General features: G+C 47.0%; 1 protein-coding gene across 1 annotated transcript in view; it reads left to right on the top strand.

The window, feature by feature from the left end:
- Positions 1-4,986: 4,986 nt before the first annotated feature.
- LOC108579995 (cadherin-related tumor suppressor) overlaps positions 4,987-26,921 on the top strand; it is a 108,140-nt gene continuing 86,205 nt past the window's right edge. The window contains exon 1 of the mRNA XM_017943645.1: positions 4,987-10,341. Coding sequence (XP_017799134.1) covers positions 4,987-10,341 — 5,355 coding nt within the window. The remainder of the gene's footprint in view (positions 10,342-26,921) is intronic.

Here is a 26,921-nt window from a genome sequence, read left to right as displayed (position 1 = left end):
ATCGAACGAAAAGGGTAAATTGGTGAAAATTGACAATATTCGAGACTTCGTAACAGCCGGATAAATGTCAGGTATACACTGTTTGTCGTCGGTTTCGATCGTAACCTTTCGAATATCGCGGACCAACAAATGGCACATGCACGCGCGCCGCCGCACCGCTCAACGTCGGATATTAATCACGCGGTACCACCGGCATCCTGCCGCACCCTCCCTCACGACAAATACCTCGAATTAACCCTTCGCCAACCAGGAAGTTGGCGTGTATATCGAAGCGACGCGACCTGATAAAACTATATTAAAGCTATATAAAACGCCCATTAATCTATATTCGTTTCACTTTGAAAAGCAACGGTACTCGCAGTGAAAATTCGCTATTTCTTCGAAGTGAAAAATATCTGAACGAAAATCCAAAGAAATTCCACAGCGACAAGATAGAGACTTTTACCTAGAGACAGATAGAAGAATGTTGTGGAACGAGAAGGTGCTTCCTTGTTTTTTCTTTTTTCTCAAATTCAAAGGTTAGGTTAGAAATACCGATCTAAATTATAAAATTCGATGTGAGTTTATGGGACACGACCTAATATTTACGTGCTAGAATCAGGGCAATTCGACACTTTCGTATCGCTCGTTAGATCGATCGATCGCGAACGAATCAATCGGTCGAAGATAATCGAACCGCTGAGAACGATAAAACGTGGTACAACTCGATCGTACGACCAATTATCGAATTCTCCGTTCGAATAGGAAATATCGCGAAGAAACGAAGAAGTGGAAACAACAGTGGCGACAACATTTGCAACGAAGCGATAACAACGATAACGAAACAGGGTGTAACAAAATTCTCGAAAGACGGTAAACAGGTTCCACCGTAAAGTATCTCTACACGAACGGTCGTTTCGTTTCCATCGGGAATGCTCGAAGTAGGTCCACTTAGATAAAGCATCGTTTAAAGCTCGCTAAGAATCTCCTAATTTCTCGTGACATTTCACTCGCGGAGATTTCGTTCACTCCGCTAGATAACGTTTACCTCAAACGTTCGAGAGCCGGTTCTTATCCGGCGAACGTTCTACGATCGAAAACAACCTCGCGATTTCGTCTACCTTTCGCGAAAGGAAGAATCTTCTTACTGTGGAAAAAAGAAATTTTTTAAAATTTCAAATTAACACGTTCGTCGTTGCCACTGTCGAAGCATTGTCGACACAGGAAGCGACATCCTGTGTGCCGGCGTCGACAGAGTGTCGACGGGATACGATCAGCGGTGGAGAAAGTTAGGAATTGATCGCGGACGAAATTACGGTTACTCGGGATTTCCTCGTGTGCCGGTGTCGACAGAGTGTCGACACGGTATGACTACCGGTGGAAAATCCTCGTGAAAATTACCCTGGATCGCTTGAAAGTTAAGAATTGATTGCAGACGACGTTACGGGATTTTCTCGCGGCAGCAGCGCACGCGTTTACGAAAGTAACGAAAAACTTTGGTGCAGAGGAAGGTGCGTAAAAAGAAACGTAAAAGTCGGAAAGTAAGGGAAAGGGAGGCGTTGGACGCGTAAATCGGGTTAGCTATCGATACCGGCAATCGGTACATATACCGTGTGTGCGCGGGGCGGAGGGCTGTGTAGCCAACCGGGGGTATACCCAGTAAACTAGATTAAAGGAAAACACCAAAGAGAATCCTCTAGCCGGGTTTGTGTAACGCCAGAGCCGGGCGCTTTCGACGAGGAAGAAAAAGGAGGAGGAGGAGGAAAGGCCTGACGCTGTGTGCGGATAGGGAGAGTACGTATACATATACCGCGCGGGAAAGAGAGGCAAGGAAAGCTTCGTCGTTCGATCGTGGTAACGGATTAGTTATAAAAGTGGCTATAGGGCCGCGGATATATATCTACGGCATCGTGGTTCTGGACCTCTTCGTTCCTCCTCCTCCTCCACCTCCTCCTCCCTCTTTCCACCCCACACCCTTGTCACCTCCTCACTCGCTCTCTCTCTCTCACCGTTGCCTCGCTTCCCCCCCTCCCCCGCGCATTATTCATCTCAACTTTTCCCTCCTTTTTCCACCAGTTCAACTGGAATCCCCTCTCGCTCCCGCCGACGCCGTTCCTTCTCCGTCCAAGGATCACCTCTCGCTCGCTCGTTCGCCCGTAAGCGGTCCTCGTCGCGAACGCTTCTCAGCGGCGGCCATCTTGCATACCTGAGCCTCCGCATTGCTCGTTCCTCGAGGGCAAAAGGGAGAATATCTCAGCGCGAGACGACGCCGGGATGCGCGAGGATAGAGAGTCGAAGGTGGGAGGATAACGGCCGCGGGGACAGAGACGAGGGGAACGAGGGCGCTACGGAGGGCACTCGGGGACCAAGACTGCAAGGGGTGGGGGGGGAGAGGGCAGCGGCGAGCGCGTAGGGCCCCACGGTGGGAGGGGGAGGGGAGGGGGCCCAGCGCGAGACTGGACTAGCGTGTCTTCGGAACGACGAGGAAAGGCCACGGAGTGGTAAACTCTGCCGCGTGTTGGACAGAGTTCGATGTAGGCAAGATGGAAAGACTACCGGAACGAAGTGGGACGGAGATACTCGAGGGACCCGGCGGGAGAAAGATGGACGCAGCTGGGCCCCGGAGAAGGAGGGCCCGCGAATGCTTCTCTAGAAAGGGACGGAGAGTGCTATCGATGGAGAGCCGGAGAAAGACGGAGAAAGAGAGAGAGAGAGAGAGAGGGAGTAGGCTAGTCTCGGCTGTTCGTATCGAGCGTAGAGGTGGGGAGAGGCCCGTTGGAAGAAGCGGGACAGAGACAGAGGGGGGGGGTCCGGAGAAAAAGAGAGGCCGCGCGGATGCTTCGCTAGACGAGGAGGAGGAACGATACCGATTATTAGTCAGAGAGAGTTACGTGTATCGGCGAGATAGAGGCGAAAAGCGATGTCGATGAGACGGGTGAGAAGCGGGGCCCGTTGGAGGCTTTCCTAAATACCTGTGGGACTTCTCCCTTCGTACGACCTATCGAGAGAAAAACACGCTCGACGGAGACAACCGCACCGACCGGAGAGACAGTTGAAGACGGAGAAAGTAAGAATTTCCGAGAGAGAGAGAGAGAGAGACGAACCGTCGAACGTTGAAACGGGAAAAAAGCTATTGATAAAAGGGTGGCAGGGTTAAGGGGAAGCGAGATGGTAAGAGGAGTGACGAGGACAGAGAGGTACATCGTCACAGGTGGAACGAGGAAGAGAGAACGTGGAGAAGAAAGAGGGAGGAACAGAAGGTTTCTACGGAGAAAGAGAAAAAGTGATATCGATGGAAGGTGTGCAACGTGTGGAGCGGAGAGGAGGGGGGAGTAGCGTGCGCGCGAGAGAAAGAGGGAGAAGAGGGAGAGAGAGAGAGAGAGAGAGAGGGAGGAATGAGGAAAGAGCGAGAGAGACCGGGGCACACGTTGGGCCCGATGGATCGGAGAGGGACGGCGTCAGCTAGCCCGAAGAATGCTTCTCTCGAGCGGCAGCGGCAAGGTTCTGGGACCGTCTCGGTTCAGTCGAGTCAGGTCAGTCCTCGGGAAGGTGATATTCTTCGTCGTGGTACGTTCTCGGGGCCTTACGTCGTCGTGCTCACGGCCCACGTTACTCCTTCTTTTCACTCCTCTCTTCGTCCTCCTTCTCCTCCTCTTCTTCTTCTTCTTCTTCTTCCTCTTCTTCTTCTTCTTCTTCTTCTTCTCCTCCTCCTTCTCCTCTGTGTGCGCGTGTGTTCGTTTTTTATTACCTCTTCTTCTCCTTCGAGTCCGTTCGTTCGTTCGTTCTCTCTTCGTTCCGATCGTCGCGTCTTTTGCTCGCCTGGTCTTCGTACACACCTCGCGATCTTCTTCACCCCCGGTGGAAACGAACGTTTCCTCGTTTGCATACGCGACAAAGAACACAAGTGGTACGCGAGTGTGACGAACTTAACCTATCGACCATGTATTCGCACATCGTGCCGGTACGATGACGGATCCGAATGATCGGTTAACATGTTAACGTGTTTCGTATAAACGCTGAGGAGAAATTACCGTACGCGATCCTTCCTCGCTTGGTTCGTCGTTCACGTGGTTTGTGCATACCTGGTAACGAAGGGAGTTTATCCAACTGAAGTTAAAGTTAGTGGTGTGCCAGCAAGTTATCGGATTCTTTGACTCTGTGAAATTTCCCCGTGCTCGCCGCGAACATTGATCGTTCGGAGGAGAAGTGTCGTACCTTGACGTCGCGTTACAAGCGACACACACGCAGGAAGGAAACCACGGCGGCGTCGCGCGAATAACTTGACAATTCTCATTTGAGAAATCCGTGTCGAGGTGAGAAGGTTGGAAAAGCATCGGGAGGATCCAAGGGAGGCACCAGCAGCATCTGCAGACGCGTTTCGCGAGGCGCGGCTCTGCGGGTCAGTGCCCCCTCTGTCGGCTCCGAGACTCTCGTGTTCACTTGACTTTCTGCGGCAACGAGCAAAAAGGAGGGAATAAAAAAGAAAACGCCCACACCTCCGAGGCATCCTTAATCCGATTTCGACTTGGAGAAGCCCTGTTTGCTTCGCAAACCTACCTCTCGATTCTCTGGATCGTGAAATAAAGAAAAAAAGAAAGGCGAACCTGAAGGAAACCGCGATACATCTTCGGAATAAACCACGGAAAAAGGAAAGAAAAATCATGGAATCCGTTAGACGTTTCAACTTATCCAACAGTTCCCCTCGTCTTTAACACTCCTCTCTCTCTCTCTCGCGCTCTTTATCGATCTCGAATAAGTCTCGCCGGATCGTTCTCCACATGGATTCTAGCATCTTGTTCCATGACACACGAACAGCTACGCGAGGATGAAATTGGCAGCGACAATGAGGAAGAAGAACGAGAGGTAGTGGTGGACAAAAGTGCGGTGGTAGCACAGGTGGGGGAAAGAAGAAAAATCGGTAACGATCGAACGTTTATGTCGTCGAACCCTGAGGAATTTGGCTAAAGGAAGGGGGCGCGTCAGTGTTGCGCTGAAGGGACAGAAGAGATGATCATAAGGGGATCGATGGTCCTAACCCTGGTCCTGGGACTATTGTCGGTGGACCAAAATGGCGGCCAGGCGAACGGCCAAGAGAAACACACGTCCGACTATTTTCTCCGCAACCTACCTCAAAGGGTGATGCGGCTGGTGCCTAGAAGGTCGCCGATGTTGCCGCAGGACAGCGCCACGATGGGCCTGGCGATGCAGAGCAGAGCCGTTGACACCAGGGTTCAACTGGAGGTCAGGGAGGGAGAGCCGAAGGGAACTCTCGTTGGTCTGATACCGGTTAAGCCTGGATTCACTTATAGATTCAACGAGCCACCGCAGGAATTCGTTCTCGATCCGGAAACTGGTAAAATACGCACGGCCAAGGTGTTGGACAGAGAAGCGTTGAGCAGCGACAGATTCGATCTCGTCGTATTATCGAGTCAACCGACCTATCCGATCGAGGTAAGAATCTTGGTGTTGGATATCAACGACAACGATCCAGAGTTCCCGGAATCTGGTATAGCCGTGAGTTTCTCCGAATCGGCGGTTGTCGGTACGAAATTACTGCTCGACGCTGCAACCGATAAAGACACTTTGGAGAACGGTGTTGTGGACGATTATTTCATCGTGGACGGCAACACGGACGGGAAGTTTCGACTGGAGGTAACCGGCAATCCTACAGGCGAAACGTCCTATCTACACTTAGAGACCACCGGTAAACTAGACAGGGAACAAGTGGAGTTCTACTCGTTGAACGTTTGCGCGAGGGACAGAGGTCGTCCGCCCAGATTGGGCTACCTTCTGGTAAACGTGACCGTACTGGACGTGAACGACAATCCACCGATCTTTCAACAAAGCGACTACGTGGTCGCTTTGAACGAAAGTGCTCCAGTTGGTACGAAAGTGTTGACCGTTCACGCAACCGACAAAGATTCCGAGGACAACTCCAAGCTAACCTATTATCTACCGGATCACGAGAGACAGTTCACGATAGATCCAGAGACCGGTACGATCACAACGGTGGAACCATTGGATTGTCCTCAACAGAGCTGCACGATCGCGGCACGTCCAGGTGGCGGTTGTCCAAAGAGCTGCGTCATAACGGTCTTTGCTCGAGATCACGGCTCGCCGAGGCAGGATGGCCGGACCTATGTAACGGTGAATCTATTGGACGCGAACGATCACGATCCTGAAATAAAGTTCAGCTATTTCCCCTCTACGCCGGGTTTCGCGACGGTCGACGAGAACGCAGCCAAGGATTCGATCGTCGCCGCGGTAGCTGTGATCGACAACGACGAAGGTTTGAACGGCGAGACCACCGTGGAAATTCGTGCTGGAAACGAATTGGCCCATTTCCGTCTGGACAATACGCAGAGGTTCGACATCGTGCGTGTGAACGGTCGATTGGACCGCGAGGAGATACCGAAATACAACCTGACCGTGGTCGCGACCGATAAAGGAACGCCGCCGCGATCGGCAACCGCCTACCTCGTGATCCACGTGAACGATGTTAACGATCACGAACCGGTCTTCCAGCAGAGCGAATACTCCGCCGTGCTGTCGGAACTTTCGCCTACCGGCAGCTTCGTCGCGAGCATCTCGGCAACCGACGCCGATTCCGGGTTGAACGCGAGGATTTATTACGACTTCGACACGGGAAACGAGCAGGGTTGGTTCTCGATAGATCAAGACACAGGTCTCGTCACCACTGTGGCCACCCTCGACAGAGAGGTTCAAGGTAGCATAGAGCTTCACGTGTCGGCCAGAGACGGCGGTCCTAATCCCAAGTACGCGTCCACTCATCTCAAGGTTACCATACTAGACGAGAACGACGAAGCGCCTAGGTTCTCGCAGAACGTCGTCGAGGTAACTCTGTCGGAGAACACACCGCCGCAGAGTCTAGTCGCGACTCTAACAGCGGTGGACAACGATCAAGGGACGAACGGCAGCGTTGCTTACAGCTTCCACTCGAGCGTAACCAGAGATTATCCGAAAACGTTCGCGCTGGACGGGCTAACCGGTCAGTTGACGACGAAGGTTAACCTAGACAGAGAGAGCACCGGCGAGTACAGGATTCTGGTGATCGCGAAGGATCAAGGTACACCACCGCAGACGTCCACGGCGACTGTGATATTAACTCTGGAGGATGTGAACGACAATTCGCCGGTTTTTTACCCGTGGAGGTACTTGATGCCCATACCAGAAGACGCCCCGCCAGGAAGCTCCGTGGGCAAGGTGACGGCGACCGATGCCGACGCCAGGGAGAACGCTCAAGTGAGATACTCGCTGGAATCTGGCGGCGAGGGACTTTTTGCCGTGGACGAGCGAACCGGAGAGATCACTCTTCAGGGCTCTCTCAGAGCTGCTCACAAGACTCTCTACGAATTGAACATATCGGCTAAAGACACCGGCGACAAGACTGCAACGAGGAACGCTTTGGTAGAGATCATACGCGAGGAAGATCTCGAGCATCTCGAGTTCGACACTTACAACGGTTACGAGTTTCGAATAGCCGAGGACAGAGGTGAATGCACTTCGACGTCGAACGTGTTTAGCAGGGACGTGGGTACTGTACAGGTCACGCAGTACGGTAATTCCAAGATCTCTTACGCCATTGTGTTCGGCGATCCAAGGGGTAGCTTCAAGATAGACGAGGCAACGGGGACCGTCACAACCTCCGGCTGCCTGGACCGCGAACAGCTGGCCTACTACAGTCTGCAATTATCCGCGAGAGCTGGGCTCGCTTACGGGCAAACCGCGGTGAATATCACGGTCCTCGACGTGAACGACAATCCGCCGAGGTTCCCGAAAGGTGAGATCGGCGACGAGGTGTTTCTCAAGGAGAACGCGGCTGTTGGACAGGAAGTGTGCCTGGCTAGAGCTAAAGATCGAGACGCGAGCGCCAACGCGAGGATCGTTTATTCCCTGACGCACAACCCCGGTGGACAATTTAGAGTAGCTGAAAATTCAGGTATCATCTACCTGGACAAGCCTATCAGAGCTGCTCCAGGCACCGTTCTACACCTCGAGGTAACTGCCACGGATTCCGGTAATCAGCCGTTGTCCGCTCAGCATCAGGTTAGAGTTACCATCGAAGACGTGAACGATCATACACCTGTGTTCAAATTGACCAGCTACGAGACTTCTCTGCCCGAATCTACGCCTGTGAACGACAGATTCTTCTCTCTAACTGCCACTGACGTCGATCTAGGCAGAAACGGTAGAGTGTTGTACAGCGTCACCGATGGAAACACCGAGAGTCATTTCGGTATATTCCCGGACGGACAGTTGTACGTGAAGAACGTGCTGGATAGAGAGGAACAGGATTACTACGCTTTGGAGGTGACAGCGACGGATCAGGGTAACCCTTCGAGGAGCTCCGTGGTCCCAGTGGTCGTCCACATAATCGACGAAAATGACAACGCGCCGGAATTCACCAATTCCAGCTTCATCTTCCACCTACGCGAGAACGAGCCACCGGACACGTTCGTCGGGAAATTATTGGCCACGGACAGAGACGTGGGTCGTAACGCTGATCTGATGTTCTCCCTGCCTACTAGTCAACAGGACTTCATCGTCGACCCGAGGAACGGTTTCATCAAGTCGTTGAGGGTGTTCGACAGGGAGTTGCTTGTCACTAACACAGGTAGCAGCTACATCACCTTGGAGGCTACCGTCACCGACAACGGAGTGAATCGTCTTCGCGACAGAGTGAAGGTTGTCATCTACGTGACAGACGTGAACGACAACATCCCTCAGTTTCAGAGGTTACCGTACAGGGTTCAGGTGAACGAGGGCGCAGCTAGGGGAACGCAATTGCTGAGAGTATACACCACCGATGCCGACGAAGGACTGAACGGCGACGTGTTTTACTCGTTGGAAGATGGAAATCAGAACGGACATTTCGCCATAGACGAAGCTACCGGACAGATCTCTCTGACGAAAGAATTGGATCGTGAAACATCGGACACTTACGTGTTAACCGTGGTAGCTCACGACGCTGGCTTAGAGACACGCCTCTCATCGCGTACCACCGTTCACGTAGAAGTGCTCGACGAGAACGACAACGTGCCCCTGTTCGTCGACAATAAATCAAGGATCTCCGTTCTAGAGACGACCGCGACCAACACGGAACTACTCAGGTTCAAAGCCACGGATAACGATCTCGGGCCGAACAGCGAGCTGGCCTTCGCCATATCCGCTGGTAACAGAAGGGACACCTTCTACATCGATCCGTTGACGGGCACGTTATACCTGAGGAAGCCGCTGGATTACGAGGAACTGGAGAAGTACACTCTGAACGTGACCTGCAGCGACGGGGGTCATCCTAGGCTCAGCTCTGTGACCACGCTGATCGTCGAGGTGATCGACGCCAACGACAATCCTCCGGTCTTCCCGAACACCGCGATAGCTAGACAAATTAGAGAGGGCATCCTCGTTCATACGCCTATAGTCACTATCACAGCGGAGGATCCTGATTCGAACGAGAACGGCGTGGTCACATATTCCATCGCGAGTCAAGATCCGGAGGATCAGGTTCGAAGGTTCGGTATAAATCCATCGACAGGTGTTATACACACGTTGCTGCCGATAGACAGAGAAGAAGTCGACACGTACAAGTTGGTAGTGGTAGCTACCGATAGTGCGCAACCGTCCAGCGCTAGATTATCGGCGGAGAAACTTGTGATAGTGATCGTAGAGGATATAAACGACAACGCGCCGATTTTCGTCAGTATGTCAGCTGTGGTGTTACCGTTGAAGGGGAATTATCAGTTTCAAAAGGAGATCACCGTCACTCAATTAGTCGCGAGAGATTTGGATTCCAGTACGAACGGACTTGTTACTTACGAGCTGCTCCGTTCCAGCGTGAATTACTCGGACATGTTCAGAATTCACAGGAACACCGGTCATTTGACCATGAGATTACCGAGGTCCCTGAAGAGCAATTTCGAGCGGGTCTCCAAGTATCAAGTTGGTATTCGCGCGACAGACGAGGCTGTACAAGCTGAAAGAAGGTCCACGGAGACCTATTTGACTTTGATAGTGCCGGGCGAAGAGGGTGACGATCAGCCAATTTGGGAGCATCGGGGTGAAATCGAAGGTAGCGTTTACGAGAACGAACCGATCGGTACGAGTATATTAAGAGTGAGTGCACGAAGCCGTAGATCGAACATCGATCTCGAATATTACGTGACGAACGTGACCGCTGGTAGCGGCGGTCCGCAGGTCGACAGATTGTTCGACGTGGACACGAAGACAGGTATATTGTCGACGGCTGCCGCGTTGGACAGGGAAACAGGAATCCAATGGTACGAGGTGGAGCTGTACGCCATCGGTGTTGGTGGTACCAGGCCCAGTACGACATCCACCAAAGTAAGTTTACGTCTTTGATTGATCATCCCGGTGATATTAATGATCCGCCGCGTTCTGAAAGTCATTCGCCGCTTTTTGTCGAGCAGATTCGTCTTTCCTCTCTTCTCCTACACTCTTGTGCTTTCGTTCTTTCTTTCTCGCCGGTAGAGAAACCGCGAACCGATGCTTCTAGCCTGTCTTTTTTTCCGCTCGTTCGTTCGTTCGTTCGTTCTTCCTTCTCCTTCACATCGAGCTCTGCACATGTCGACGAGACGGTAAAATTCCTACGGTGTTCTGAAATGGTGTTCCGCTGGCTTACGAAAGCGGGTATAACCGGGGGAGAAGGACGGATAGATCGGGTGTATATACGGTGTGGCTCGAGATTTTCCGTAATGAACAGGCGGCACAGGAAAATTATAATGCTATGAATAATGGAGGAGGGAGTAATTGATTTACTTTTCGCGTAATATACAAGGAGGAAACGTAGATTGCAAATTTTTATACGTAACTTTTTCACACGTTCGTTCACCATCGATGGTACGCGAGAGTAAAATATGCGTAGAGATTTGTTAAGAATTCAACTTACATCGATATTTTTCTGTAATTAAATATTTTTACGTCTTTTCGACGATATAGTAAAACCGGACGGGTTAACAGAGCTTCAAACGACCTGCGCGTGGTCGTACAACATCTTTCTCTAATTTCTACTCGTTAGACGTTTAATACACACCCTGTATATATACAAGAAATTTAGCCACTTCTCGGAGAAAATTTAAGGGGTGATTCTACGAACCAAAACAAGACGAAAATGAAGAATAAAAAAATTGCGTTTGAGCCTTCGTTTTCTAGTTATCAACGTTTGAAAATAATATAAAAAATAGTGTAACAAGAGTTGCTCTGCTACAGGGATATTTTCAAACGTTAATAACAACGAAACGAAGCTTCAAACGCAATTTTTCTATTCTTCATTTTCTTCTTATTTCTGCTTCTAGAATCACTCCTCAAATTTTCTCCCAGAAATAGCACAACACTTCGTACACGCGTACACGGTGATTCAAAAATGTTCCAGTTAAGCGTCCAATATACATGCACGGGGGAATTTCAGCGCCATCGATAATACGAGTAGTTTAACATTCCATACTGTAACATTCCCTCGCCCCGCGCTGAACCTCCGGTTCTGCTACAGGTCGCGGAAAAAAATGCGGTATTGAAAAAGGCGGATAGAATCGACGAGGGCCCGGCTAACCGCGGGGAGAGGCTTATCCGAGGCGGCTCGTTTATCACCAGCGGAACGCGACGGAATAGATTTATTAATCCACCGTTAGGACGCGTTACACGTACAGGCTTCTCGTCTTACAACACGGTAGACACGATAATTCGTCTGTTTGGGAATTGTGTTACGTAAGAGAATGATCCTAGCGTAATTAGGGTCAACGATAGAGAGTCGCGTCCGATGTCGAAGAATCTGGGAGACGGGAGCATCACAGCCAGAAAACAATGGTTGGATGAACGCGAGTGGAGTAACAGGGAAGGGAAACCGTGATACCGCATTGTGTATACATCTTTATTACGCAATTTCTGGATTCTTTAGCTGTACGCAAAATCCGATCTTCCTCCTCAATCGCAAATATCAAACTTCTTTTCGACGAATTTCTACGGTGCAAACGTCTCGTCGAATCCCAAAACCTCGAATCTGATAATTACGCCATCGAAAATCTTCGAATTAGAACGAAAGCAGGTTTCGTTAGCGCGAACTATCCCGAAAGAAGTCTACAACGATCGTAGATCTCTTTCTTATCGGAAGGCTATTAACCTTCGCAATCAACGAACCGGGTGTACAATTCAGGGGAAAAACGAAAGGATCGTGACTGCGCGGAACCGCGTTTCATTGAATCCATCCTTCCAAAGAATCTTCCGATAGAGGACACTTCTCACCGATCGAAATCAACCGTAGAGTCTCCCTGGAACCACCTGTACGCCTGCCCTCGCCAGCAGCCGCACCATGTATAATCTTCGAATGAAGGCACTGAAACGAACCGTGTAGAAATAGGTGGAGAGGAAATAGTTTGGATCGTTTTGGAAAGGGGGCACGTGTTTCTATAGCTAGGGATCGGACCATCCCTCGATCCTCTCAGTGTACACACAGTGAGCGTGCCTCCCGCGATACATAAGTGGGGATGATCGGGCAAAAGCGAAAGGACGAAACGAGGAACGAAGAGAGACCTGTTCGGTATAGAAAGCGAGAAAAAGAGAGAGACAGAGGGAGAGAGGGAGTTAGTAAAGGTGGAGTGGGAGAGAATAAACGACAAGATGAACCGCGTGCCAGGAAATCAAGTTGGATTCGAGTCGGGGCTGCTGGCTGCTGCTGGCTCGCTGCCGGAGGTTCAGAACTCGAGAAAAACTTGATCTCGGGTGAACGCATACAAACAGCAGCGGACGTAGGTAAAAGTCGGTCCATCTCTACCCCCGGTGCGACTGCTGCTTCATTTCTGAACAGATTCTCTCTCTCTCTCTCTCTCTCCCTCCTTCCTCTTCGTCTTGTTTCGGGTCCCCAGTTTCTTCTTCCTATCTTTCGTTTCTTCCGTCCTTCCCCCGTCTTTCCTCGTCGCTTCGTTTCGTTTGGCCCTACCTTTATCGCTCGCTGTGGGATCTGTGACTGTTCGGGAACCGACTGCAGCAGTTCGGACGTTTTTGTCCCAGACCAGGGTCCACTCCTTTCTCTCCTCTTCGTTTCTCTTCCTCTCTCTCTCTCTCTCTTCTCCTTTTCGTTTCTCCGCGTGTGCACCCTTCGCGAAGAAGAGGTCCAACTCGCTCTCTCTCTGCCTTTTTCTTCGTTCGGCCATCGACTTCGTATCATCGGCTTTTTGTCCCAGTTGCACGGGGATGAAAGCGGGGGATATATATTCGTAGAGGACGTCGTCTCGGATCGCCAGGCATTTTTGTTAAACCTCACCGCATACTGGTCAATTAGAACATTCTTCCCGCGGTGTAATTGTATTTGCATCGTGCGGCCGAGCTCTCTCTTCCCTCGACCCTCTTACATACTACCTCCTTTCCGAGGAAAAATTAACAGACTCGCGCCATCCGACGATGTCCTCGTCGTCGTCGTCTCGTTCCGCTGCACGGTCACTCGTTGACGGATTTCATTAGCGCTTCTCCACGTTCTCGATTCCCATCTCCTCCTCTCACACGTGCGCGTACACACGAAGAGAGGCACGGAATTTTCACCGCAGGGGAAGAACGACGGAAACGGGGGAGAATGTGTGAGGAGAAGTTCGGTTTTCAATGTGGAGATACGCTTTACAGAACACCGTTCAATTTCCTTCGTTAGGATCGCGATGTTAACGTGCTTAATTACCGATATTAAACCGACGTTGGTGAACTTGTATCCGTAATGCGGAGTTATTAACGCGGTGCCGTAATAATTACGAGTACACCGCTAGTCTGTTAGGACTAATGAGACGAGAACAATTAATGTTAAGTAATACAGAGGGGTAAATTGGCCTGAGTCGCGAGCCAGACGTCCCACAGTGTGTACACATTCGACACACGTAGTTCTCGTAATTTCATCTTTCAACACGTTGCACGCGTTATTGATAAAAGGGAACAGTCCACTCCAGAAAAATCCCCAGCAGCACGTCTGATACCCTTCGCTCGAGATATCGACGTTCTGAACGATCGTCGAGACACTGTCGACCCGCGAAACGAGCAAAATTCAAATATCCGCCGATAGGACAATTCCGGGAGAGACGGACCAGGCAAGTATTTCCTGCATTATCCGGCAAATTTGGAACGCGTCGGTATTCTTTCGTTTCACACTTGTTCTACGGAAAGCGATCGAGCGTGGCTCTCGGTGTTTTTTCTTCCGTATCTGACGGACAATGTGGGAAATGCTTGCCTGGTCCGTCTCTCCCGGAATTGCCCTACGACAAGAGCCGATGTTATCGGCAGAAAGATTGGGAAAGTGTTACAAAGGTACTCTCGGAATCGTTCTTCAATCGTGCCCCATTTAAATACCCCTAAATCTTCCACGATCTACCACCGCGGCTCGTTAATCGTTAAACTTTCCACTTTATTTACGTCCTACGTGAAATATCGTTCTTGTCCAATATTAGAAAGTTCCAATGGGTAATAATAGCTCGGAGTAATAGTCCGCTGTTACGTATACACATCTACTTTCTGTGCGCGTGTAGTCTGATAGAGTCGTCAGACGAACGGATGGAAAAAAGGAGAAAATGAAGAAAGAGAGAAAAAAAGATCGTGTTTGAAGTAACGTTCGCGGGTGACAAAAGCTGCGTGCCGCGAAAAGTTTCGATTTCAACGGGGATACGATAATCCCCTCTGCGACAAAACCGAGGGAAACACGGATAAATAAAGTAAATGGCACGCCGTTTGATTTAAGAAAGTGGCTTTAACGTGATCTTGATGTATGGGCGCGTGAGCCACGCCACGGCAAACCCACACACTCGCGCGCCAATGGGTGGGTCCAGGAGAGCTCGTGCGAAATGTAGGCGTAATGTTTCCTTCGTCCATTTCTTTTTTCTTTCGCTTCTTTTTTCTTTTCTCTCCTCCTCTTCTCCTCTCTCTCTCTCTTTCTCTCTGTGTAGCCACGTTAGATAAATATATCTGGAGTAAAGCGTGCAAGGGGAGAGCGTGTAGCATACCGGGGCGCTTGCCTCGTGTGTGCAAAGCGGACCAACAGAATTTAATAATAGTCGATGATAATTATGTCGGTGTCCGATTAATGGCCCTCGTTTAACCGTGATAAACCGTCAATTAACTGCGACCGTTTGTTTTGTTCTTTGTTTTTTTTTCTCTCTCTCTCTCCCTTGTTTCTTTTCGCTTCAAGTAGTAGTGTAATAATAAAGCTTTAGAGTCGTTATTGCCGCATTAAGGATTTTTGGAACGGTCGAGAATCTGCGAGAAGTGTACTGTGCCTCTTTTCTGTTTCGTGTTTTTCAGTGGAGTATTTGGAATAAATTAGTCGCCGAGAGGATCGACGGGGATCGGAGGAATATTAGGAGTGTGAGAAAATTCAAGGATCCCTGTTATTACGTTCGGAAATGTTCCAATTAGTATTACTGGTAATGAGTTTGGATGTGAGTTTCGAGGGGATTCGAGAGTTTTCTGCTGGGTGCAAATTGGAATTATTTCGGACGTGTTATTCCAAAGTTTTGATTAGTCTTGGTAGATTTTTAAAGCTGCGAAGAATTTTGAAACGTTCAAACTTTGGAAACTTGAGGCTCGAGATTGAAAACTTGTCGAAACTTTGGAAATTCGAGACTCGAGAGTGAAAACGTAGCGAAACTTTGGAAACTTGAAACTCGAGATTGAAAACTTGTGGAAACTTTGGAGACTCGAGATTGAAAACTTGTCGAAACTTTGGAAACTCAGCACTCGAGATTGAAAACTTGTGGAAACTTTGGAAACTCGAGACTCGAAATTGAAAACTTGTGGAAACTTTGGAAACTCAGCACTCGAGATTGAAAACTTGTGGAAACTTTGGAAACGCAGCACTCGAGATTGAAAACTTATCGAGTCTTTCGAGTATCGAGTAGGTTTCCGTTAGACTTTCAAACGTATCAAGTCTTTCAAGACGTTTTATTATTATTATTATTATTATTGAATAATACAATTAACGGGCTATGCTCTTTCTTACAAACTTATACAGCTAGTACAGACACATTTATACAATATTAATCTACATCTATTACACTTCAACCATTCTAAGGACCTGTTGAAGATTACTTTCGAGGGTGGCTAGTGGTACATTAAAAAGGTCTACTTCATACATAAGGGAATTGTATAAAGTAGAAATGCGATTTACTGGGTCAGATGTACTGTATCTCGATTTCTGCGTTGGAATGTGAAAAACTATCGAAACTTCTAAAATTGAACACTCAAGATAGAAAATTTGTCGACACTTTCAGGTACCGAGTAAGTTCACGTTCGACTTCCAAAACGTATCGAAACTTAAAAACTCAAGAGCCAAAACTCATCGAGCCTTTCGAGTACACGTTCAAACTGATTCCAATTTTTCACAGCAAGTACGTATTCCAATCGCTTCGAAGTGTTCCACAGCTCGCTAGATAAACTATCAATACCTCTGTCTACGTTAAACATCCGTTATCCTCGCGTTCATTAAAGGCGTTGGAAGCGAAACTTTTAAGTACCTATCATATCTCGGTATTCGATAAACTTAAACGAAAAGAAAAGAAAAGAAAACAGCAATACACATTGAAACATGCGAAAGAATACACGTGACTATTCATCGATCGACCATCTCTAACTCAGCGATCTCTAGCTAGATAGCAAGGTTCGTTCAAATTAATTTGCTCGAAAGAGAGATGGAGGCCACGATAATCCTCGCTGTCCCTTCCGCTATGAATTATATGATTAGCTTATCGATGCCTCCAGGGAAAGGTAAGCCGCAACGGAGAGACACACTCACATACGACGAAGAAAGAGAAAAAGAGAGAGAGAGAGAAAAGAATTCGGCAAGTCCCTCGAGAAATCGAGTGGCTCTCGTTTGATCGGCGTGCTTCTCGGAAAGCCACAGGGCCACGTAATAAACGGATACTCACAGACGGAAGTAGCCGCGAGGAGCTCTTGGAATTCTGCTTCGTTATTCCGCTTCCCGGCCCTCTTGGTTAATTATTCAGATATGATCTCCTGTAATTTCGTCGTTTACAAGTTTCTGTTTCGACCGTCATTCCCTCTGCCTCTCTCTCCCGTTTCTGTGTTTTCTCGTTTCCGCCATTTCTGGGATGTTGCCGCCGATAAAGGATCCACTTGCATCGATCTGTTACGAGAAATCGTTACGCGCTGGATATCTCTCACGTTCGTGTTGTAAAACTGTATCGTACAGAGATCGTTGCAGAGTATAGTGCTCAAAAGTTTCAGACTGTTTGCTGATTTAGTATCGAATCTGTTACTAATTCTTCGTAGATCTGAAATCAATATCACAGAGATCTATGGCGATTTATTTCGTTTCGATTCATCTCGGTGATGAAATAATTGGTGAAAAATTGCTCGAGCTGTTAAGTTTTCTCTGGGAATCTTTGGGTAACTTATTATTGAATTCGTTATTGATTTTTTGTAGATATGAAATTAACGTTGGAGAGGTAAAAGCGATTTATTTCGTTTCGATTGATGTCAGTGACGAAATGTTTGTTGAAAAATTCCTCGAGTTGTTAAATTTTCTCTGGGAATCCTCGTGTAACTTGCAACGCACAGTGATCCCGAATGTATGTATTATAGTTTTTCCTCAAATTGATTCCCAGTGTCCCAAACTCTTCCAAAATATTAACACAAGAACGACTAACCGGGTCAAAAGTGACCCATTACCAATTTTCCAAAAGCGAATTTCCACGTAACCGAGAAATAATAGAAAAATTACATTCACATCCACGCAAATACAAGTATAAATGCAGAAAATAAAGTTCGAAAGAGTTCCGAAAGATAACATTTCACTTATTTAGAAAATTTGCTAATGGGTCATTTCTGACCCGGTCGCTGGTTCAAGCAACAAATGCACGTGAAATAGGGATCTCCGCTATTGCCAGACAACGCCAGCGCCTCGTACAATTCGTTTAACGTTAAGGGACTTGAAATTTTTACCATCTCCATGGACGATCTACGGGAAAGCCGCTCGAAAGGGGAAAGGTCTACGTTAATACCCTGCTCGCTCATCATCATTATTTTCTGCGGCTTTTTTGCGCCATCGCCGTTGCGCCTGTACCGTTGTAACAAAGTCTAGCCGGCAGCCTTGTAAAAACTGTCCGCTACATGAAAACCACCGATCGAACCTTCCCTCGATCTTCCCGATTCCATGGTTAACAACGGTACTACGTTACCATGCTGTGTTACGTAGACACGTTTTCGAGGAACGTATCAATTTTGAGCCAGCGAACGCACGGAGTCTTTCAAGTATTATCTCTCTGGTGACGAGAGATACGATATCTTGTACGAGTTCACGAAACAATACGAAAGTAACCGATAAAGTTGCATTTTGAGGCAATTCAGGGGTTAGGACGCGATAATATTTTGACAAAATCGAAATTTCCTTTTGTCTCAACCCTTTCGTTACTATAGGCGCTTTGAAAATTCACTCACACTGTACAGTTCGCGCCTTTTGGCGCGCGTCTAGTCCAATTTAATCCTTAATTCTATATTTCAACTATTTCCATCTTACTTCAACGAAACGAATTTCAAAACGACACGGCCAAAATAAGCAATTTTGCAGCCGTGGTTAAAAATATACCGTCAGTCACTCGACAGGTTTCCTGTCCAATTGAGAAATTGATCTCTTTTGGAGATTCCAATTAAGACGAGAGAATTTAGAGAATTTTATTGTCTTGACTGAATTTACAACTGTCGATGAGAAATATGGTACGATCGAACGATGCTAACTTCGTATCGTACTGTTTTTCGCTGGGTTGGGTGTCACTGCGAGAGCGAGACTCAGAGAAACGAACCGTGGAGTCGTCGCCTTGACGGAAAAGAGCATCGGTTATGGAAAGGAGAGGTTCGCGAGGTTTTTGTTTCGTCGATGAGTTCGCTCGATGTGAGTTTGGCACCCCGGTCTGCCGCTCGAATTTGACTAATTCTACGACGATAATCCCGCCAGGCCGGGGTTTCCTCGCGTGCATGGGGACGCAACAGATCGACAGGCCGTGAAAACGAACTCTTGTCTAACACTCGGAATTTTTCTCCAGAGCGAAGGGAGAGACTTGGAAAAAGTTCTCCGGATTTTAGTTACTCGCTGGGGGATTTCCGTCGTTACAACGAAGCGCAGGGACGCGAGAAGAACGAACGACGGGGAGAAAATGATTTACAAGGGCGCATTTATAAAGTTCGTCGCGTTCATTCCGGTTGGTCGGTCGATCTTCACGGGGCAACGAAATAAAGGAAGCGGGATGGCACCTTTAATGCTACGCTAATCTTCTACTTGCTCATCATCATCATCCTCCGTCTCGTTCCTGTTGCCGTTGTTCGTCCCCACGTAATCACAATCGTCATCCTGTTCATTTTTCAACGTCTTCTTTAGAAGGCGCAGCGCGAAGAATCGGAACGGAACGACTACGAAGGAGGGAGAAATCAAATCTGTGGGCGTGAGGAATTGCGCACGGGGTAGCTTGAGAACCGTTCCCTCCTCACGCCGAATATCTCGCCTTCCCAATTTTTTTTCTTCTCTTTCCTCTCGTCCCCTCCGTCTTGTCCCTCTCCTTCGAATGAAAATTATTCTCCCGTCCGTGTCACTTTTCCTTCTTCTCGATGTAACAACTTAGCTTTCGTAGATCAGTAGGTAGGTATGTACCTGGACCGACTGCTTCGTTAAATATTAGGACACCTGTTAGCCTCGTACAGAAGCTGTTATACCGTTTAACCCTTAATTACAGACATCTGTCTTTAACACGTTACCGGAGACTTATAGTCTCTCCCTGGCTACTTTGGCAATTTTATTTATCAGACCGGCGGCTGTGTAGAGGTAAATCTGATTAATTTCAAGTTACCGCGTCTGCGTAGAGAGAAATTTAATTAACCTCTTCAGGGACACCGACACATGTATGTGTACCTTTCCAATATTTGCGATGGAGAAAATATGAAAAACAACCTCCCGAAATCTCCTAAGGAAAGGAGCTTAATTGCTATCGATTTAACATGAATAGAAATGTAACTACATAAAAAATTAGATCGGTATTTTTTAACTTTAAAGAAAATCGTCCCTGAAGAGGTTAATTAGAAATTGGGATTAAAAATTTTAGGGCGACTGACTCGTGTATAGACTCGAAAGCTTAAGTAGTTTTAAGAAATAAAAATAGTCGGCGTGAATGTGAACTTATGTACTCGCGTGAATTCGAGGAAATGTAATTTTTGGATGATTTGGTTTTATAAAAAAATTGAAGAAGTGACTCTGTCGGTAAAGGGTTAACAAAAAATTAGAATTTTTTCTTTTTCGTGGAAATAGCGTAGTGTAAACGAAATTCGGTTTATCAGGCTACTCGAGCTTCCAAAATTCTCCACACAGTTCTGACGGATGATTTAGTTTTAGGAAAAAATTGAAGCAGTGACTCTGTCGGTAAAGGGTTAACAAAAAATTAGAATTTTTCCTTTTTCGTGGAAATAGCGTAGTGTAAACGAAATTCGGTTTATCAGGCTACTCGAGCTTCCAAAATTCTCCACACACTTCTGACAGTGAGAGAAAAATTGATACTCGGCTCTGAGATGAGTGTCCAAAGGGTTAAACTACATTTCTTCGCCACGACAATTTAAGTCACCTTCATATTCCGCAACTGTCCCAACATACTCACGGCCAGGAGTGTACAATTTAAATAAACATCGCGTGTTAATCGGCGTAAACAGTTCGGTCGATGGAAACTTATTAAAAATCTTCGACGTGTAATCGAGTCGATTTGCATAAGAATCGACGGTGCCCTCGGAGAATAAGTGCTCGTCAAAATGAATTTTATTGTCGCTAAAAAATTCCCCGGAGCGTTTAATTGGAGTATCGACAGGAAGGGAGACGGTGATCGAATTATAAGCCCGAAGGGGTTACAATCTCGCGATAAGGGAATCGTCCGTGAACGGGAGATAGGACGAGAGGAAGGCTGAAAGAAGAGACGGGGAAAAATGAATCGTAGCAGGAACGAGACAATTTAAAGAGCGGGGACGCGGTCGCCCCGGTACACAGGACGAATAAGAGGGAGTAAAACGAGAAATAAGCGAGAAAGAAATAATCAGGAGAGCGAAAGACGAAGGAAGAAAGAAAGAAAGGGAAAGAACGCGCGTGTTACTTAACGAGGGAGGTTTAAGCTTCGTTCCGCCCGCGCGCGTTCACTCGCTCGCTCTCTCCTACCTCGTCGAACGATATTTCAAGAGATATGATCCTGGATGAGCTTGCACATTCGAACAGAAAGTCGGCGTATCGATCTCGCTCGTACACACTCGCTCCAAGGAGCTATCTAAAGTTTCCGAGGACGAGGCTGTAAATCGATTAAAAAGAAGAAGAAAGAAAGAGAGAGAGAAAAAAAGGAGAAGATATTAAGGTACCAGAGGGAGAAAGAGAGAGAGAGAGCGAGAGAGAGAGCGGTGGTGGGGGTCATAAAGGATTTTATCTTTCCTCGCTATCTATATAGACGTTACGATGTTCGAATGGTGCTGGGTTTAGTGTCGATATATTTTCTTCTAGGGGGTTAGTAGTAGAGATGCGCCTGTAAGATTCCGCCGCTTGTTGGAGAGATGCAATAATATTCTGTTCCCGTGGTGTGCGCCGCGTTGGTTCGTGCCTGTTGCGCTCTTGTTCGTGGCGAGTCTGAGAGGAGCAGGCGAAACGCATAAGGGCCCCCATTGAAATATTACTCTTGTTAGTCTCCTCTGGAAATGTCACCGTAGAATACGCGCAGCAGGAACCAATGCCGACCTCGAGATTCGTCTATTGAAATCACCGGTCGCACAAAAAGGACGAAATTCCAGAACCGCATACCGTTTCTCCTATGGATGATCGTCCTCCTCTTCTCGTGTGCTGCCCCGTGGGGATATCTTCTCGATCTTTGCTGCTGCTGCTGCTTTGCTGCTCCTCCTCTACTCTATCTTTCTCTCCTCCCGCTCGTTCTCTTTCCTTCTTAACCCGTACTCGTCTCTCTCTCTGTCTTGCTCTTTTCCTCCCTGTGCCTGGATCCTTTAAAGGACTTTGACTCCTTTAAACACACTTTTCTCTCTCTGTCTCTCCCTCTCTTTTCTCTGTCTCTCCCTCTATTTTTCTCTGTCTCTCCCTCTCTTTTCTCTGTCTCTCCCTCTATTTTTCTCCGTCTCTCCCTGTCTCTCCCTCTGTCCCTCTCTGCTCCTCTTCGTCCGCTTTCAAAATGCACCCTGCCACTCTCTTTGGGAGCACGCATTGTGTTCCTCGTAATCTCTACCTGCTTTTCCGATGTCCAGGGACATTTGACACGAGCACTCGAGACACAGGTATTCTTCGCCGTATAATTTCTTCGGCTTGCTCCTATGCTCCCTCTCCTCTTTCATGCTTTATGGATTCCGATCACCGATTTCGGATTTACCTACCAGGCTTAACGAGCCCCTTTTGTCCTCTCTCGTTTCCCTCGACCATTGTCTGTTTCCTCGTTCCTGGGTTAATGTTTCGCCTAATTCATATTTTACCTTTATTCAGACGAGGGCTGTTTGTGTCGTATTTACCCCTCGTGGAGTCCAGTTACTTCGGTTATCTCACGGATAATACGAGTATCTTTTTTCATTAGGTTCCAACGGGGTCTAATTTATCGGTGAAATTAGTCCTACATAATTTCTCCGCTCCTTCCGATTCTCTTGTAATTCTATTTCATAAATATAATCCTCCACGAAATAAAACACACGTGGGAATTATACGAAGCACGAAGAAGATAAAACGGGACGTTTTCTTCATTTTTTTCTACTACAATAATACCGCCCAAAAGTACCTGAAGAAATTCATCAAAGTCAACATATTTCTCTCAAAAATAAACACACAAATCCTCGTTCCCACCATAAAAATTCATTCGACAAAAACAAGGCGTCTATACACGAGTTAAAATTTTTTAAGAGAAAAATGCAAAGCAGATATGTGTTCACTTATCCACGTAGAAATCACCTTGTGCCCGATGGTGCCACACCTTCTGCCTCGGCCTGTGCACCAAAAAGCTCTAGAACGGCGAAAAATTAGCGACAGGTGTTTGCACGCGGCGGGCATGGAAAATTGATCGGAGGAGAAACGATCAATTTACGGATAACGCGTTACAAATTAATACTCGTTACTATCATCGACGTTTTTACGGTCGCGCGGTCGTCTCCTTTTTCTCCCAAAGTGTATTTACGTGTGTAACTGCTTCAGTTTAAAGCGATCGGCGGAAAGCGAGACGGTAAGAAACGGCAAAAAGCCAGATCCACGGAAGATTATGGGCATTATTCAATTATGACATCATTAAGGGCTTGTTGCGCTTTCGGTGTGGTTCCCTCTCTCCTCTCCGTTTTCTTCCTTCACTCGTAAACGCGGCGTCCAGAAATAACGCGTTCCGAGCCACGTTCGATCTCTTCTTTTCTTTTTTAACAAAGCTCCTCCGTTGTCTCTCCCTCCGCAATTTCTACGTTTCTCCCGATTTCCAGAAAGGCAGCGACAGAGAAATTCCCAGGCAACGGTACTTAACGCAAAAATTTATATTAATACGTAACGCAACGGGGGTAGAGATGAAGTTATCTCGATGCTGGCCGTATAAACACTTTTAATGCCGCGTGTGTCCCGAAGCTTTCGCCACGGTCGTTTTAACAGAAAAAGGGAATTAACCCTTCCACGAACGTTTTCACGGTCTTTATTGCCATATTCGCCGCGATAAGAAAAATATTCCTCCCCGGGTACGCTTTAAGTATACTTCAGATTCCATATTTTTACCGTGCCCTCTCTCTCCTTCGCGTGCACCGCACCAGTCCCCGCGGTGGGCTTCGGGATCAACGTGTCGATCCTTCTCGTACATTAAAATAATTAATATCATTCCGGTATTTCATTTGGGAAATTAGCTATAATCAGAGCGAATTTGTACATATTGCTGAGAGCACCTGTGCGCAATCTTATCGTCGAGGAATGGAGAGGACGGTCTAATCGATTTATCAGTTTGAACCGGAAACGGAGGTAGGTGGAACCGGAAAAGAGCTGGTTTTTAGTTTAGTCTTTTATAATTTATTTATCGAGGGATTGTTTCAGTTGTAACTTCGTTATATATCTGTAAGAACGAAACGAAAGTAGTTGGGTACAATTCTTACTCATTTTTAAGTGTAAATTAGAGAGATTCGGTTCCCTGGAGCACAGTTAATCCTAGAGCGGTCTTCGGGTCTTTTTTGACCCGCCGCCTTTTTATATTTTTAGTCATTTTTGCTGTTATCAAGTGTACGTTCCTTAACATTATTTTATCGTCTAGGTTCGTATGTCGCGTTGGAAACAAAAATTATTACACATAAGGCCTTAGGTCCTTTTTCACCCAAAAGTCTTAAGTGTACGGTCAAAACGAAGAACGCAGTGAGGTTAAGAGGTTAGGAATATACACCGCTCTTAAATCGTCGTTGGTTAGACAACGCTTGGAACACGATAATTTCTTTATCGTGGGATTATTCAGTTTTAATCGTAACCTTATTATATATTTGTAAGAACGAGGAGAAAGTAGTTGGTTACAATTCTTACTCATTTTTAATTCTGTGGAGCACAGTTAAGAATATCTGAGTCGTCCAAAAATAGGTAAACTTTGATCATTTGTTTCATATATAATTATTATACACAATTGCTTTCTAAAAATCGGAGTAAAAGACTGAAAGTTGCATTTGTATCCTCCCACAAAATCGAAAATTTCCATTCAACAATTACCCCCCAAAAAAATTCACAAAGTTCGCCTATTTTTCGCACCTTCAAGCTGCTGTATCCTCTAAAATCCTCGATTTTTCGAGGATACGTTCCTTCTCGTATAATTAAATTAGCTGAAAGACTGTATTTGCATCCTCTGACAAAATGGAAAATTCTCCATTTAACAATTACCTCCAAAAAAAAAATTCCCAAAGTTTACCTATTTTCCGAACCCTCAAGCTGCCTGTGTCCCCTAAAATCACCAAACGACATCTCTAAAATTCGAATCTCGAGGAGGTGTTACTTCCACCTCTAACCTATTCCGTAAAAATCGAAATTCCATTACTGCTGTCGATTTCTGCACTTGCCATCGGAAACCTCGAGAAAGAGGGGAAAAATAGGCGAGGAAGAGGAGATGACGTGGAAAGAGCGATTCCACGAACACTGTATCTTTTCATAATCGTTCGACCTTCGCATAGTGATCATTCCTGGGAACTATGTCCCCGGTAAAATACTACTTGGTTGGTCCTCTGGTTTTTATCTCGCGGCTCAGAAGCGCGCGCTCGCTAATGACCGTCAGATACGGTTCGAGCGTTTTCGACCCGGCTCTCCACGCTCTTGCCCACGAGCAGAGGAAGAAGAAGAAGAAGAAGAAGAAGAAGAAGAGAGGAACTGAAAGATGGGAGAGACCCCGTGTGGCTGCCGGCTAACACACACGTGTATCGAAACACCGCGTTCCATTCGATCGTCTTCGTACATGTACTTCTTCTTCTTCTTCTTCTTCTTCTCTTCACATCTCATCTCCTGCCGATTTCTTTCCCGCTTTCCGTGGCTCGCCAATATTTGCCTCCCCTTTCGACCTCTCGCTAGTTTCGCCAGTTTCCATTTCACGTTGAAGTATATAAACCGGACGAGAAACACCTTTGGTTATCGCTCGAGATTGAATGTCCATTAACATACACCGTGTGTCTGTGCCTGTGTGTCACTTTTCGATTCTTTTATCCATATTCTTTCTTTCTTTTCAACGACGACTCGCCTCTTACCGCTATTGATTCTCTGTAATGCGTTTGCTGGCTCGTTTTCTTTCTCTCTTTTCCTTCCCCCGGTTCTTCTACTCCTTTGTTTCATTTGTCCGCTCGTAAACAAGGTATTCTTTTAACCAGAGCCATCCGAAAAATTCCCGACGTCATCGTGACTCAGAAATTTCGCCCGGTTTAAATGGTAAACCAGACGTTGCGTTACATTCGAACAGTGCGTTCGCTGTTTATTTCGAGCAGAATTTTTCAATCGTGCACACCACCGCTATCGTCGCGAGTTCGGAAAGAGAGGAGAACAGAACGAAGCATTCAGGATGTGTATCTCCCCGTTCTTCGGGCGGTCTTCGATTATTCGTGTGGCGCGATGAAAAAGTTGACTGGGTGCCTCGATGCCGCTTGCTTTGGTTCCTGGTGAGGAGCTTTCTGCCCGATTCCCTTTCTTCCCTGCTTCTCTTGCTCGCCCTTTCCTCCTTCCTTTCGCGCGTAATTCCAGATGAAAAAGGGACGATATTCGGCTGCTAATTATCAGCGTTCGAGTGGAACGCGGGGAAGAAACGAGCCGAGTGTCGAAAATTCAACTCTATCGATACTCTTCTATAAGTAGTTCTTCAGCTGCGAGAAATCAACGTTGACCCCTTAGCGTTCTAGGCGTGTATAAAGCAGTTTTCATTTATTTCGAATGCCGTGAGTTGCAGTTTCGCGACGGAATAGGAAGGATAGCGCGATATGAAGAGCGAGAGAAGATTGCACTTTTTCGACGGTTATAATCAGCGTAACACTTTTCAAACGCTAAACGAATCACATAAAAGAAAGCATAACTCGTATGAAATATAATATTGTTAATGGAAAATTCGATGTTTCCTTTGGAGAACGCTCTCCGGCTCGAAAAATCAGGCTCGAACGTTCCAAAGTTACTTTCCAGCTCAATGGCGTATACTAGTCTAGACTTTTCAAAAAAATCGGCTTTCTTTTTTTACATTTTTTGAAAGTAGACATTTGCACAAGTATAACTGTCGAAGGATTTTTCCGAATTCGTCAAATTGACGAAGTAATAGATGGTTAAAGAAGACGACATGTATACCATTCCCGTGTAACTGGTATGGGAAACGTTAAACGCGTTTTTCTAAATGTCTGACATGATATCTCAAGTTCTAGTCCAAATTTCACATGCACCTTCGGTGGATGTGCCGTTATCGTCTGAACCA

Source organism: Habropoda laboriosa, unplaced genomic scaffold (assembly GCF_001263275.1).
Source record: "Habropoda laboriosa isolate 0110345459 unplaced genomic scaffold, ASM126327v1 scaffold2, whole genome shotgun sequence".
Lineage (NCBI taxonomy): Eukaryota > Metazoa > Arthropoda > Insecta > Hymenoptera > Apidae > Habropoda > Habropoda laboriosa.
Note: the sequence above shows the minus strand (reverse complement) of the source record. Positions and strands in the feature narration are given on the sequence as shown.